Here is a 15,246-nt window from a genome sequence, read left to right as displayed (position 1 = left end):
AAACCAGAAGCTGTCCTGCCATTAGGGTTAGGATTGGTTTTTTAAATGGTGGAAAGGCCCTTCTTGCCTCGTATCATTCAATTGACATGGTGATTGACAGTTTCAAGTTATAGAACTTTCTTCCTAGTGCGCAGGCAGTTAGCCGTAAGTACTCAAGCAAAACCCAGGGTAAGAGGGGGCAGGGGTGATGGGGGTGGTGTCCAAAACCACAATGTAAAGTTATTATAATAATTTATTATAAACTTATTATAACTCCGAGTTAGCTCTTGGTCACCTTTTGGGTCTTAGTGTGCCTGCAGCCGCCTGTGTTAGTGGTCTGAAAGCCTTTCTGTGCTTTTTACACCTTGTTCGGACTTGATCAGGCAGGAGGCTGAACCATAAACAGGAGGGGTTTCAGCTGTGTTCTGCCATCTGGTGACAAGGGGGTAGGTGGAGAGGGGGAAGACCTTGTCCGGGACAGGGCGGACCGCTCGTATCTGCCCAGCTGCCTGACATATGCGCGTATATGCATGTCTAGAGATAGATACCAAAATAGCATGGGTAAGCAAATCCGAAGTGCCCAAGAGGAGGGAGTTGCAATTACAAATGTAGAGGTGAAGACAGGCTTCATGGGAAAGGTGAGGACAGAGCAAAGACTTGAAGGAAGTTAGACCGGCAGTGCAGCTCTCTGGAGGCAGAGAAAAGAGCCAGACAAAAGCCTTAAGGTAGGAACTACTTGGAGAGCATATGTGACTTGCATGGACTACATGAGAGGGAGGCGTGAAATTAGAGGGATAATTGGGAAGGGAGACAGATCACGTAGGGTGTTGTGGATCTTTTGGGAGTCACAGGAATGTTTGAACATGCTTTGACTTGTATTTTAAGAGTCACTGGGCCTACTGTGTTGAGAATATACTGGGATTGAGAGTAGTAGTAGAAACATGGGTTGAGATTAGATGAGATCATCGAGGAGGTGAGTTCTAGAGGAGACCACAGTCTGACCCGCCATATCGCTAGGTTGGGGAGAAGAGGAGAAACCAGCAAAGGAGACTGAAGGGGAGGGACCAGTGAGATAGCAAAACCAAGGTGTGTGGTCTTTGAAGGCAAGGGAAGAATGTGTGAGCAAGGACTGATTAACAATGTCAAATGCTGACAGTTAACCAGGTCAAGGAAAATGAGGACTGAAAGGTGGCATGGACTTCGCATGAGGAGGTTGACATCAACAAAAGCAGTTTTGCAGGAGCAGTGTTGTTAAAAGCCTGATTGGAGTTAATTGAAGAGAGAATAGAAGGGTGTAGGGAATGGCAAAAAAGAAATGGGGCATCAAAGAAATAGGGCGGTAGCTTGAAAGGGTAGTAGTGGGGAAGAGAAATTTTTCATTTTATAAATAGGGAAAAATGACACCCTATTTATATGCTGATGGGAATCGTCTAGTAAGATGAAAAAATGGCGATACAGGAAGGAGATGGGAGAACCACTGCAGTGTTTTGGGATCTGGTGTACAAGGAACACAAATTATTTATAACTGGGATTAGTAAATTGCAAAGTAGGCACCCAGGGCCTAGATACTAAGGATGGTTTTGCATTTTTAATGGGTGATAGAAAAGAACAAAAAAGAATATATGAGACTAATGTCTGCACAGCCAAATATTTACTATATAGCACTTTACAGAAATAGTTTGTTGAACCTAAGTTATAGGAACTTGGTGAAAAGCAGTGTGTTGGATGCATATACTGGTAGGTAGATAGATGTAGTGATGTGTCTGTGGAAGTTATGTCCTGGTTGATTGCATTTCCTCATTTGTATCATACACATGTATCTTACAACTCCAAGGTAGGAAGTAAGTTACACATAATGCTAAAAACAATTTTGGTAACCCTTCCCCTTTTTGGAGCTACCTTGTCTATTCTAACAAGTTGGTGGGAGACAAAGAAGAGGAGAGAAAATAATTAATAGCTTCTCAAACAAGGTTCTAGTTAGTCCTTGGTTGGGTGCTTCCTTTTATATATTTTGGCTAATTGAGGAGATTTGAGTGTAGAGTATGATATGATGGTGACAACTGAACTGGCATTCTTTTAGATAAGCCTTTGAGATTAGTAGTTTAGAATTTCTTTTTTCGTATCTATAGTTTTAAACCAGTAGAATAAATGATTTTTTTATGTTCTATAATCCAGTAGTGCCTTATTTTTACAGAAGCTTCTTTTACTAAATTGGCACAATCTCAAAAAATGACCAGTAAATATTTGTGCATAGAAAATATGTTTCTTGGTTAATTTGCATAATGGTAAGCTAATCGTGTGTAAAAGAATAAAAATGAATACATAAGGCAAATGGCTATTGTAAAAATGAAGAGAGTTTTCATCTACATTTTAAAAAAAGCTCGCTTTTTTTAAAATTAAAAAAGTGCAGAAGAGTTCACTAATGTTTAGGTTAATCAGTTGGTTGAAGTTATTAAAGGCAATTGAGTAGATCAATTCCAGTAATAAATAACTTAGTCAACTTAATGTATATACATATTTAGGTGATTGAATACTAATTTAGAGTAGGTATATCTTGAATTAGTCTTTATTAAAATTTTCTACTATGGGACATGAAATTATGAATTTATTAGTTCTAATTGTTTTTGAATTTAATCAATACTTGAACACCAGTGAAGAAAGCATATACAAATTAAAAAACAAAATGGATCTTAGCTTATAAAGTTATTGTCTTTTCTCACTTTTAGTTACAATTTAGAAAGCAGTATATGGAATGTAGGAGCTCTATCAAGGAGCCCTCTCCAGAGATACGGACACTCTCTTGCTTTATATCAGGTATGGATCCTGCTTTTTAACTTTTAATCACTTTTTTTTTCAGAGTTTGCCCTAGAGAAGAAAATATTCTCAGGTTTTTTTCCAATACATAATGAAAACCATAGATCACAATAACTTGAGATGTCATAGACTCATACACTATTTTAGTAAAAAAGTATATTTAAGTACAATCCTCCATTGAATATGAGAAGAAATGAAGATTGAGTTTTTGTCCATGGCTCTATACTAGTCATCAGGTCAACTACATTTTAAAAAATTATGGTAAAGTACAGTGTTTATGCCACTACCATACCCTTTTGATTACTGTAGTTTCTGTAGTAAGTTTTGGAATGAGAAAGTCCGAGACCTCTGACTTTGGGGTTGTTTTTCAAGTTTGTTTTGTCCGTTCAGAGTCCCTTAATATTCCATATGAGCTTTTGGGTGGATTTTTCTATTTCTGAAAAAATTTCATTGGAATTTTGGAAGGGATTGCATTATAATCCAGTATTTTTATTTATTTGTGGGATTCATGAATTTAGCATGATCTAAAAAAATGCCAGGATGCTTAATTGGTTTAAAATTTGAATTAACATGGATTCATGTATTTTGTGGTCTGTGAATACACCTCTCAAATGAGAATATATGTATTTTCTGTGCTTATTTAAGAAAATTTGGAAAATGTAGGAGCAATGTAAAAAATAAACTACTACATTCTTCTATGCATATGCATGTTTTAAAAATAAAATCTTTGTATATGTATTCATATATGTGTATATATATATATATGCTTTTTCTTATAGTTTGGTGTATTAGTTTTTTTATTTTATTTCATTTTTTGTAACAGCTTTATTGAGATATATTGACATATGCCATACAATTCATTCCTTTGAAGTATACAGGTGAATGGTTTTCAGACTGCAACCATCTTTTGCAGATTTGTGCAAAATTGTGGGGTTGTGTGATCAATTTGAGGACATTTTCATCACCTCACAAAGAAATCATATGCCCTTTAGCTTTCACTCCAAACCTCCCTCATCTTCCGAGCTTTATAAGGATTCATGAATTTACTTCCTGTCTTTTTAAGTTTGTGTATTCTGGACATTGCATGTAATTGAAATTGTATGCTATGTGACCTATGAGTGGCATGTTGTAGCATGTATCCATACTTCATTTTTATGGCCTAAATAATATTCTAATATATGGATATGCTAGGTTTATCCATTTATGAGTTGATGGACATTTGGGTTATTTCCACCTTTTGGCTATTATAAATAATGCTGCTATGAACATTCTTGTATAAATTTTTGTGGGGACATATGCTTTCATTTCTCGAGTATATACGTATGACTGGAATTACAGGTTTAAATGATAACTCTATATTTAACTTTTTGAGAAAGTGCCAGACAGTTTTTCAAAGTGGCCGCACCATTTTACATTCCCAGCAACCAAGTACGAAAGCTGCGCACATCCTTGCCGACACTTGTTTTTTCATATGATTTTGACTGAAACCATCCTAGTGGGTGTGAAGTGACATCTCATTTGTGTTTTGATTTGCATTTCTCTGTTGACTAATGATATTGAGCAGCTTTTCATCTGCTTATTGGATTTTTTAAAAGGGAAATGTTTATTCAAACCTTTTGTCCATTTTTAAATTGGGTTGTCTTTTTATTATTGAGATATGAGTTCTTTATATAGTCTAGATACAGTCTCTGATCAGATATATAATTTGCAAGTATTTTCTCCAATTCTGTGAACTTGTACCTTCATACTTATTTTTTTGAAGCACAAAGCGTTTTTAATTTTGATGAAATCCAACTTCTTTTTTCCTTTTGCTGCTTGTGTGTAATTTCTAACTGTATTGCTAAATCCAAGGTCATGAAAATTTACCCCATGTTTCCTTTTAAGAGATGTTTTTAGTAGTTTTGGCTCTTACATTTAGGTCTTTGATCTATTTTGAGTTAAGTTTTGTGTATGGTGTGCAGTAAATGTTCAAGTTTATTCTTTTGTGTATGATTATGTAGTTCTCTCAGCACCATTCACTGAAGGGGCTGTTTTTTTCCTATTGAATAGTCTAGGCATTCTTATCAAATATCAGTTGGCTGTAGATGTACAGATTTATTTCCAGACTCTTGTTTTCTTGATTTCCATGCCTTTCTTTACTCTAAGAGCACACTGTCTTGATGAATTTGCTTTGCAGTAAGTTTTGAAATCAGGAAGTGTGAGTCCTCCAATTTTCTTTTTCAAGATGGTTTATGTATTCTGTATTCCTTGCAATTCCATATGAATTTTGGAATCACCTTGTCAATTTCTATAAATAAATTATCTGGGATTCTAATAGAGACTGCATTGAATCTGTAGATCAATTTGGAGAGTACTGCCATCTTAACAATATTAAGTCTTCTGACCCATGAACATGAGATGTCTTTCTATTCATTTAGATCTGTTAAAATTTCTTTCAACAATGTTTTATAGCTTTCAGAGTATAAGTTTGAAATTTTTATTAAATTTATTACAAAATATTTTATTCTTTTTGATGCTTTATTAAATGGAATTACTTTGTTTCATTTTTAGATTGTTCACTTCAAGTGTATAGAAATATAATTGAGTTTTTGTACATTGATATTCTGCAGTGTTGCTGAACACATTTATTAGTCTATGTTTTTAAATTTTCTTGGGATTGTCTACATATAAGATCAGTCATCTACAAATAGAAATGTTCTACCTCTTTTCCAATCTAGATGCCTTTATTCAGTTTTTGCTTTTTTCCTCTGGCTAAAACCTTGAGTACAATATTGAATATAAGTGTCAAAAGTGAGCATCTTTGTCTTGTTCCTGTTGGAAAGCATCTGGTCTTTCACCATTAAGTATAGTATTAGCTGTATGTTTTTCTTACATGCTCTTTATTAGGTTGAAGAAATTCCTTTCTATTACTAGGTCATTGAAATAGTAATGATTTATATTATTTATGTATCATTCATTTGAAGCATATGTGATTGAAATTACTTGTATAATTTATGCATGCTGTAAAGTATCTGCCCATAGCCATGAGAAATGGTAATAAAAATGCATTCCACATAAAATACAAATGTGGTATACCTTTTTGGTAAACAGTGCTTGATGAAAATAGTGAATTATTGAGAATCAAAGTGGACACATAGATGGTAAAATTCAATTAACAACTAGGGACTCAACAAATAGGATAATTAAAAACACAGTTCATTGACTATATAACTATTGACTAAAATATCTTAAAGCAACTTTTTGAAAGCATGACATTTTTCCCCCTTCTTGTATGTAAGAGCATTAATTAAGCACTATTCTTGTGTTTCCATTTGGCTTTTGACAAATAAGAGCTCTGTCTTATGCATGATGTGATTACTAAAATTTAATGTCTAAATTTAGTCTATTTTTAATTTAAAGAAATAATTATTTTGGTAATGTATATTTTTTAATTTACAGGAAAACATCTTTATGTATGGAGGCAGAATTGAAACAAATGCTGGCAATGTCACGGATGAATTATGGCTTTTTAACATACGTAGTCAGTCATGGAGTACAAAAGCTCCTACTGTTCTTGGACATGGTCAGCAGCATGCTGTGGAGGGACATTCAGCGCATATTATGGAGTTGGATAGTAGAGATGTTGTCATGATCATAATATTTGGATATTCTGCAATATATGGTTATACAAGCAGCATACAGGAATACCATATCTGTGAGTTACTTGAAAATGTAACTGTATACTTTTTTCTTTATTGGTTGAGAATATTTTTATCATTAAAATCTTCATCTGAATTTAGTCAAAATGGTGAGTTATTTGAAATCAAATTATAAGCCAAAATTAATACTTTTTAATATAAACGTTTGGATTTGGTGTTAGGTTTTGTCCTTTAATATTTAAGTTTACATTATTAGCCAAATGTAGGGAAATGTTGCATCCTATTCACATTTTCCTGGAATTGAGAATATTTTTAAATATGAGAAATTCCAATAGATGGTGCTATTTCTTTGGATTTTTTTTTTTTTTTTTAGGAACCAAGAGCTAAGACTAGCCTAATCTCATTACTATGCATTCCTTGATTTCAGGATTTTCATTTTTCAGTGATCTGTAGCCTTATTGCAATATCTCTGTGGATGTGTTGATCTTTCAAAGTAAGCTTCCTGAAGATAGTCTGTTGGCTTCTATGGGAGACTACTGTTTGGTGTGTGAAGGTGACTGGGTGGTCTACATATGACTTTCTGTACGATACTCTTAAATACTCTTTGTTTTCCTGGTACTTCATTTTTAAAAAATTCTTTATGACATTTTCAAATAGTTATAAGCATTTAAAAAAATTTGTCTATGAATATAAATACCATAAGGTCCCTACTTAGATTCAAGAACATACTCTGTTTCCAGCTGGCACTCCAGTTTTTGGCTCTTTTGTATACGGACAAGTACATACAACTCTTCAGAGTCCTTGTGCAAGTCTTAATGCAAAAACTCAGTCGCAGATCACCATTAGCAGCAGAAAGAGCGGGCTTGTGTGTTCAGAGGAAGACTCTCCTTCTAAATACTCCACTGTTCCCCTGCATTCCTTTGAACTCATCTATTTTCTTCTCTAAATCCCCAGTACAGATGGGCTGAAGTGGGGTACGTATCTTCCTCGCTTGTTACTGCCATTTCCACTCTCTTTTCACTACTTCCTCCTCTAAATCATTCAGCTTTGAATCTCATGTCTTCAGACTGTACCACCTGCTGCTGTCTCTTTCTTGCATTCTATTGTTCTTCCTCAGATCACTGTGTTTCATTCTTTGGTAAAGCTTCTGGTTCACTGTCACTGTCCTACATACATTTGCCAGCTATTTTTATGACTTAATTATCCACCTAAATACTTCTTCTAATACCTGGACTCTCAATTTTTTGATCTGTCTCCCAAAGATCTTGTTTTCTACTCTGCTTGAGTCACTCTCCCACTGTCACACTGCCTACCTGCAAATGAGTCCCACTTTTATATATTACCCTTCAAGTGCTGTCGATCTTTCCAGCTTACTTCTAGTAATTAAACTCTTACGATTCTCCAACTTTACCAGAGCCTCTAGTCCACTGAGCCCTCCCATCAGTTTTTCACTCTGTTTCACTTTCTTACCCGCGCTTCTAACCCTACCCAGTATTAAGTTCGTAATCACCAATCTCTCCTCCAGCTCTCCGAGAGGGCCGACACCACACATTTTCCTCTTGTGTCAATCTTCCAGCACCTGTCACTGCTCTCAGCTGATGACCTTACTTCTTATTTTACTAAGTAGAAGTAATCTGTAGGGAACTTCTGTTGGGAACATTTTGGAGTGTGATGGTTAATAAGCAATGCTGCATTGAGTAAGCTGCTTACAAACGTCATTGTTACCACAAACTTATGATAGCACTGAAGCAAATGTGGCTGTTATTCTGATTTTTCAGACAGGCTCAAGAGTTTTTAAGCAAGAGTTACAGTTTTTCTATCTAGAAAGGTTTTTTTGTTGTTTGATTTTGTTAGTAATTTTTGATTGCAGTATAGTGTTCAGGGAATGTTACAGCTATTATTTCTCCTTTTAAAAATTTATTGAAGTTTTCTTCCTGGCTCAGTTTTCATAAATATTCTTAAAGGCACTTGACAAGTGGTAAATTCTCTAATATCAGGGTAGGCTTTTGATATCTATCTCTCAAATCTACTTTATTGATTATACTATTTAGGCCTTTTCCTTATTACTTTTTTTGTACTTTTTCATACTTTGAAAATTGCATTAAAGTCTGAAAATGTTGGTTTATTTTTCACCTATTTCTCCTTGTATATTCTGGAAATTATGCTTTATGGAAGTTGCTATTATGAATATTCATATTTGTTATATTTTTATTGTGAGTGTATTTTTTAATGTTATAAAGTGCTTTGTTTCATGTTTTTGACCTGATTTCAACTTAGTCTGATATTATTAATTATTCTGATATTAATTATAATATTGATATTATGGCTCCCGTTTTGAGGGGTCAGTCTTTTCCTGGTATACTTTTGCTCACCCCATTATTATTATTATTATTATTATTATTATTATTATTATTATTATTGAACCAAATATGCTTTTTTTTTTTACATGAAGAACATTATATTTACTAGGCTCCCCCCTTCTCCAAGTACCCCCCAACCCCATTACAGTCACTGTCCATCAGTGTAGAATCACTACTTGTCTTCTCTGTGTTACACAGTCCTCCCCATGACCCCCCCTACATGCTAATTATACATGCTAATCATAATGCCCCCTTGCTTTATCTCCCCCCTTTTCCCTCCCTTCCCACCCATCCTCCTCAGTCCCTTTCCCTTTGGTAACTGTTAGTCCATTCTTGGATTCTGTGATTCTGCTGCTGTTTTGTTCCTTCAGTTTTCCTTTGTTCTTATACTCCACATATGAATGAAATCATTTGGTACTTGCCTTTCTCCACCTGGCTTATTTCACTGAGCATAATACCCTCTAGCTCCATCCATGCTGTTGCAAATGGTAGGATTAGTTTTCTTCTTATGGCCAAATAATATTCCATTGTGTATATGTACTTTAACCATTCATCTACTGATGGACATTTAGGTTGCTTCCATTTCTTGGCTATTGTAAATATTGCTGCGATAAACATAGAGGTGCATCTGTCTTTTTCAAACTGGGCTGCTGCATTCTTAGGGTAAATTCCTAGAAGTGGAATTCCTGGGTCGAATGGTATGTCTATTTTGAGCTTTTTGAGGAACCTCCATACTGCTTTCCACAATGGTTGAACAAATTTGCCTTCCCACCAGCAGTGTAGGAGGGCTCCCTTTTATCCACAACCTCACCAACATTTGTTGTTGTCTGTCTTTTGAATGGTAGCGATCCTTACTGGTGTGAGGTGTTATCTCATTGTGGTTTTAATTTGCATTTCTCTGATGACAAGTGATGTGGAGCATCTTTTCATGTGTCTTGGCCATCTGAATTTCTTCTTTGGAGAACTGTCTATTCAGCTCCTCTGCCCATTTTTTAATAGGATTATTTGCTTTTTGTTTGTTGAGGTGTGCGAGCTCTTTATATATTTTGGATGTCAACCCGTTATCAGATCTGTCATTTATGAATATATTCTCCTATACTGTAGGGTACCTTTTTGTTCTGTTGATGGTGTCCTTTGCTGTACAGAAGCTTTTCAGCTTGATATAGTCCCACTTGTTCATTTTTGCATTTGTTTCCCTTGCCTGGGGAGATATATTCATGAAGAAGTCACTCATGTTTATGTCCAAGAGATTTTTGCCTATGTTTTTTTCTAGGAGTTTTATGGTTTCATGACTTACATTCAGGTCTTTGATGCATTTGGAATTTACTTTTGTGTATGGGGTTAGACAGTGATCCAGTTTCATTCTCTTACATCTAGCTGTCCAGTTTTGCCAGCACCATCTGTTGAAGAGACTGTCATTTCGCCATTGTATGTCCATGGCTCCTTTATCAAATATTAATTGACCATATATGTTTGGGTTAATGTTTGGAGTCTCTATTCTGTTTCACTGGTCTGTGGCTCTGTTCTTGTGCCAGTACCAAATTGTCTTGATTACTGTGGCTTTGTAGTAAAGCTTGAAGTTAGGGAGTGAGATCTCCCCCACTTATTCTTCCTTCTCAGGATTGCTTTTGCTATTTGGGGTCTTTGGTGTTTCCATATGAATTTTTGAACTATTTGTTACAGTTCATTGAAGAATGTTGTTGGTAATTTGATAGGGATTGCATCAAATCTGTATATTGCTTTGGGCAGGATGGCCATTTTGACGATATTAATTCTTCCTAGCCAGGAGCATGGGATGAGTTCCCATTTGCCAGTATACTCTTCAATTTCTCTTAAGACTGTCTTATAGTTTTCAGGGTATAGGTCTTTCACTTCCTTGGTTAGGTTTATTCCTAGGTATTTATTTCTTTTTGATGCAATTGTGAATGGAATTGTTTTCCTGATTTTTCTTTCTATTAGTTCATTGTTAGTGTATAGGAAAGCCACACATTTTTGTGTGTTAATTTTGTATCCTGCAACTTTGCTGTATTCCGATATCAGTTCTAGTAGTTTCAGAGTGGAGTCTTGAGGGTTTTTAATGTACAATATCATGTCATCTGCAAATAGTGACAGTTTAACTTCTTCTTTACCAATTTGGATTCCTTGTATTTCTTTGTTTTGTATAATTGCCATAGGACCTCCAGTACTATGTTGAATAACTGGGGAGAGTGGGCATCCCTGTCTTGTTCCCGATCTCAGAGGAAAAGCTTTCAGCTTCTCGCTGTTCAGTATAATGTTGGATGTGGGCTTATCATATATCGCCTTTATTATGTTGAGGTACCTGCCCTCTATACCCATTTTGCTGAGAGTTTTTATCATGAATGGATGTTGCATTTTGTTAAATGCTTTTTCAGCATCTATGGAGATGATCATGTGGTTTTTGTCCTTCTTTTTGTTGATGTGGTAGATGATGTTGATGGATTTTCGAATGTTGTACCATCCTTGCATCCCTGGGATGAATCCCACTTGGTCATGGTGTATGATCCTTTTGATGTATTTTTGAATTTGGTTTGCTAATATTTTGTTGAGTATTTGTGCATCTATGTTCATCAGGGATATTGGTCTGTAGTTTTCTTTTCTGGTGGGGTCTTTGCCTGATTTTGGTATTAGGGTGATGTTGGCTTCATAGAATGAGTTTGGGAGTATTCCCTCCTTTTCTATTCTTTGGAACACTTTAAGGAGAATCAGTATTATGTCTTTTCCATCTGGCCCGGGGGTTTTGTTTCTGGGTAGTTTTTTGATTACTGCTTCAATTTCTTTGCTGGTAATTGGTTTGTTTATATTTTGTGTTTCTTCCTTGGTCAGTCTTGGAAAGTTGTATTTTTCTAAGAAGTTGTCCATTTCTTCTAGGTGTTCCAGCTTGTTAGCATATAGGTTTTCATAGTATTCTGTAATAATTCTTTGTATTTCTATGGGGTCTGTCGTGATGTTTCCTTTCTTGTTTCTGATTCTGTTGATGTGTGTTAATTGTCTTTTTCTCTTAATAAGTCTGGCTAGAGGATTATCTATTTTGTTTATTTTCTCAAAGAACCAGCTCTTGGTTTCATTGATTTTTTTCTATTGTTTTATTCTTCTCAATTTTATTTATTTCTTCTCTGATCTTTATTATGTCCCCCCCTTCTGCTGACTTTAGGCCTCATTTGTTTTTCTTTTTCCAATTTTGATAATTGTGACATTAGACTATTCATTTGGGATTGTTCTTCCTTTTTTAAATATGCCTGGATTGCTATATACTTTCCTCGTAAGACTGCTTTCGCTGCGTCCCACAGAAGTTGGGGCTTTGTGTTGTTGTTGTCATTTGTTTCTATATATTGCTGGATATCCATTTTAATTTATCGTTGATACATCGATTATTTAGGAGCATGTTTTTAAGCCTCGATGTGTTTGTGAGCCTTTTTGCTGTCTTTGTACAATTTATTTCTAGTTTTATACCTTTGTGGTCTGAAAAGTTGGTTGGTAGGATTTCAATCTTTTGGAATTTACTGAGGCTCTTTTTGTGGCCTAGTATGTGGTCTGTTCTGGAGAATGTTCCATGTGCACTTGAGAAGAATGTGTATCCTGTTGCTTTGGATGTAGAGTTCTGTAGATGTTTATTAGGTCCATCTGTTCTAGTGTGTTGTTCAGTTACTCTGTGTCCTTACTTATTTTCTGTCTGGTGGATCTGTCCTTTGGAGTGAGTGGTGTGTTGAAGTCTCCCAGAATGAATGCATTGCATTCTGTTCCCTCCTTTAGTTCTGTTAGTATTTGTTTCACATATGTTGGCGCTCCTGTATTGGGTGCATATATATTTATAATGGTTATATCCTCTTGTTGGACTGACCCACTTATCATTATGTAATGTCCTTCTTTATCTCTTGTTACTTTCTTTGTTTTGAAGTCTATTTTGTCTGATACGAGTACTACAACACCTGCTTTTTCCTCCTTGTTTGCATGAAATATCTTTTTCCATCCCTTCATTTTTAGTCTGTCTAAATCTTTGGGTTTTAGGTGAGTTCCTTGTAAGCAGCATATGAATGGGTCTTGCTTTTTTATCCATTCTATTACTCTGTGTCTTTTGATTGGTGCTTTCAGTCCATTTACATTTAGGGTGATTATTGAAGGGTATGTACTTATTGCCATTGCAGGCTTTAGTTTTGTGATTCCCAAAGGTTCAAGGTTAGCTTCCGTAGACTTAACTGTCTTATTGAGCTGTTATGAACACTGTTTGGTGATTCTTTATTTCTCTCCCTTCTTATTCCTCCTCCTACATTCTTTATATGTTGGTTGTTTTATTCTGTGCTCTTTTGTGTTTCCTTTAACTGCTTTTGTGAGTAGTTGATTTTATTTTTTGTCTTTAGTTAGTATTTGGTTGGTCTACTTTCTTTGCTGTGCTTTTATTTTCACTGGTGACATCTCTTTAGCCTTAGGAGTGCTCCCATCTAGAGCAGTCCCTCTAAAACACCCTGTAGAAGTGGTCTGTGGGAGGCAAATTCCCTCAACTTTTGCTTGTCTGGGAATTGTTTAATCCCTCCTTCATATTTAAATGATAATCATGCTGGATACAGTATTCTTGGTTCAAGGCCCTTCTGTTTCATTGCATTAAATGTATCATGCCATTCTCTTCTGGCCTGTAAGGTTTCTGTTAAGAAGTCTGATGATAGCCAGATGGGTTTTCCTTTGTAGGTCACCTTTTTCCTCTCTCTACCTGCCTTTAAAACTCTGTCTGTGTCCTTGATCTTTGCCATTTTAATTATTATGTGTCTTGGTGTTGTCCTCTGTGGGTCCCTTCTGTTGGGAGTTCTGTATACTTCTGTGGTCTGAATGATTATTTCCTCCCCTAGTTTGGGGAAGTTTTCAGCAATTATTTCTTTAAATACACTTTATATCCCTTTTTCTCTCTCTTCTTCTGGTACCCCGGTAATGCGAATATTGTTCCGTTTGCATAGGTCACATAGTTCTCTTAATATTGATTCTTTCCTGGAGATCCTTTTATCTCTCTCTGTGTCAGCTCCTATGCATTCTTGTTCTCTTGTTTCTATTCCATCAATGGCCTCTTGCATCTTATCCATTCTGCTTATAAATCCTTCCAGAGATTGTTTCATTTCTATAATCTCCTTCTAGACGTCATCCCTTAGCTCTTGCATATTTCTCTGCAGCTCCATCAGCATGGTTATGACCTTTATTTTGAATTCTTTTTCAGGGAGATTGGTTAGGTCTATTTCCCCAGATTCCTTGTCAGGGGAGGATGTCTGGGTAAGTCTGATCTGTATCAAATTCTTTTCCCTTTTCATGGTGATAGAGGTATTTGTGGGGAGCTGGCACATGTGTTGGCTGGGAGAACATCCCTTCTTGCTGGTTTGTGGCCTTCATCTCCTGGGAGAACAGCAACCCCCAGTGGCTTGTGCTGGGCAGCTGCATGCATGCAGACGGGGTTTCTAATTCTTGCCCAGCCGCTATGAAAGAAGCTCTGCCCTGCTGCCTCAGGCTGCTGCTCCACTATGGCGGAGCAGCTTTGGAGGGGAACGGGTGGGAGGCTGTTTATCTCCGTGAGGGTCCTCCGAGCTGCACTGCCGCCCAGGGGGTAGGGCGCCCAGAGTTCCTCGGGAGTTCCACTTGTTAGGGTAAGTGTTCCGGGAAGTTTCCGTCCAGCTGTGGGGTCCCTGTCCCTTTAAGACTTTCAAAAAGCACTCGCTTTTCTTTGTTCCAGGGGTGCCTTTTGCGAGGACCCACTCACAGGTCTTACTGTCCTGTTTCCCTAGTTTCCAGCACCCCACGCATGCACTGTGTTTGCGCTCTGGTGCGGATGGCTAGGGCTGGCTATTTAGCAGTGCTGGGCTCCCTCTCCCTCCCCGCTCCGACTCCTCTCCTCCTGTCTGGAGCTGGGGTGAAGGCCGCTTGAGTCTCGCCAGGCTGCGGCTTGTATCTTACCCCCTTCGCAAGGTGCTGGGTTCTCACAGGTGTAGATGTAGTCTGGCTGTTGTTCTGTGTCTTCTGGTCTCTCTTTTGGGAATAGTTGTATTTGTTGTATTTTCAAAAATATATATGGTTTTGGGAGGAGATTTCCACTGCTCTACTCATGCTGTCATCTTGACCCCCCTTTATTATTAACCTTTCAGAATCACTTTTTTTTAAATGTATGTCTTGCATACAAGAGAAAGTTGGATTTTACTTTGTGATCCTGTCTGGGTTTGTATTTTTTCTGTACATGTTTCATATTTTTTAAAGTCACTCTGTTGTCTTTTCTTTTTTGTTATTAATTGTAATGCCTTTCATGTTTAGGGATAATGAAGCCCACTTTTTTGTGGGGAATGAGTATGGTAATTTTTGAGGTCTGCCACTGTTAGTCTTCTTCCACATTCTTTATTTCTTGTCTTCTTTTCTGCATTCTTGGGGTTTACTCTGTTTGACTTGGTTTTACTTACTTTGTACACATTCAT

The 15,246-nt window shown here is 36.6% G+C and overlaps 1 protein-coding gene across 7 annotated transcripts in view; it reads left to right on the top strand.

The window, feature by feature from the left end:
• Positions 1-15,246, top strand: part of ATRNL1 (attractin like 1) — a 718,480-nt gene that overhangs the window by 54,737 nt on the left and 648,497 nt on the right. For all 7 annotated transcript variants that reach the window (XR_012133000.1, XM_073240354.1, XM_073240356.1 and 4 more), the window contains exons 7-8: positions 2,706-2,793; positions 6,232-6,487. Coding sequence is in view for 6 of the 7 variants with exons in the window: in XM_073240354.1 (XP_073096455.1) it covers positions 2,706-2,793; positions 6,232-6,487 (344 nt within the window). In the remaining variant the exon portion in view is untranslated. The remainder of the gene's footprint in view (positions 1-2,705; positions 2,794-6,231; positions 6,488-15,246) is intronic.

Source organism: Manis javanica, chromosome 7, assembly GCF_040802235.1.
Source record: "Manis javanica isolate MJ-LG chromosome 7, MJ_LKY, whole genome shotgun sequence".
In the NCBI taxonomy this organism is placed as follows: Eukaryota; Metazoa; Chordata; class Mammalia; order Pholidota; family Manidae; genus Manis; species Manis javanica.
Note: the sequence above shows the minus strand (reverse complement) of the source record. Positions and strands in the feature narration are given on the sequence as shown.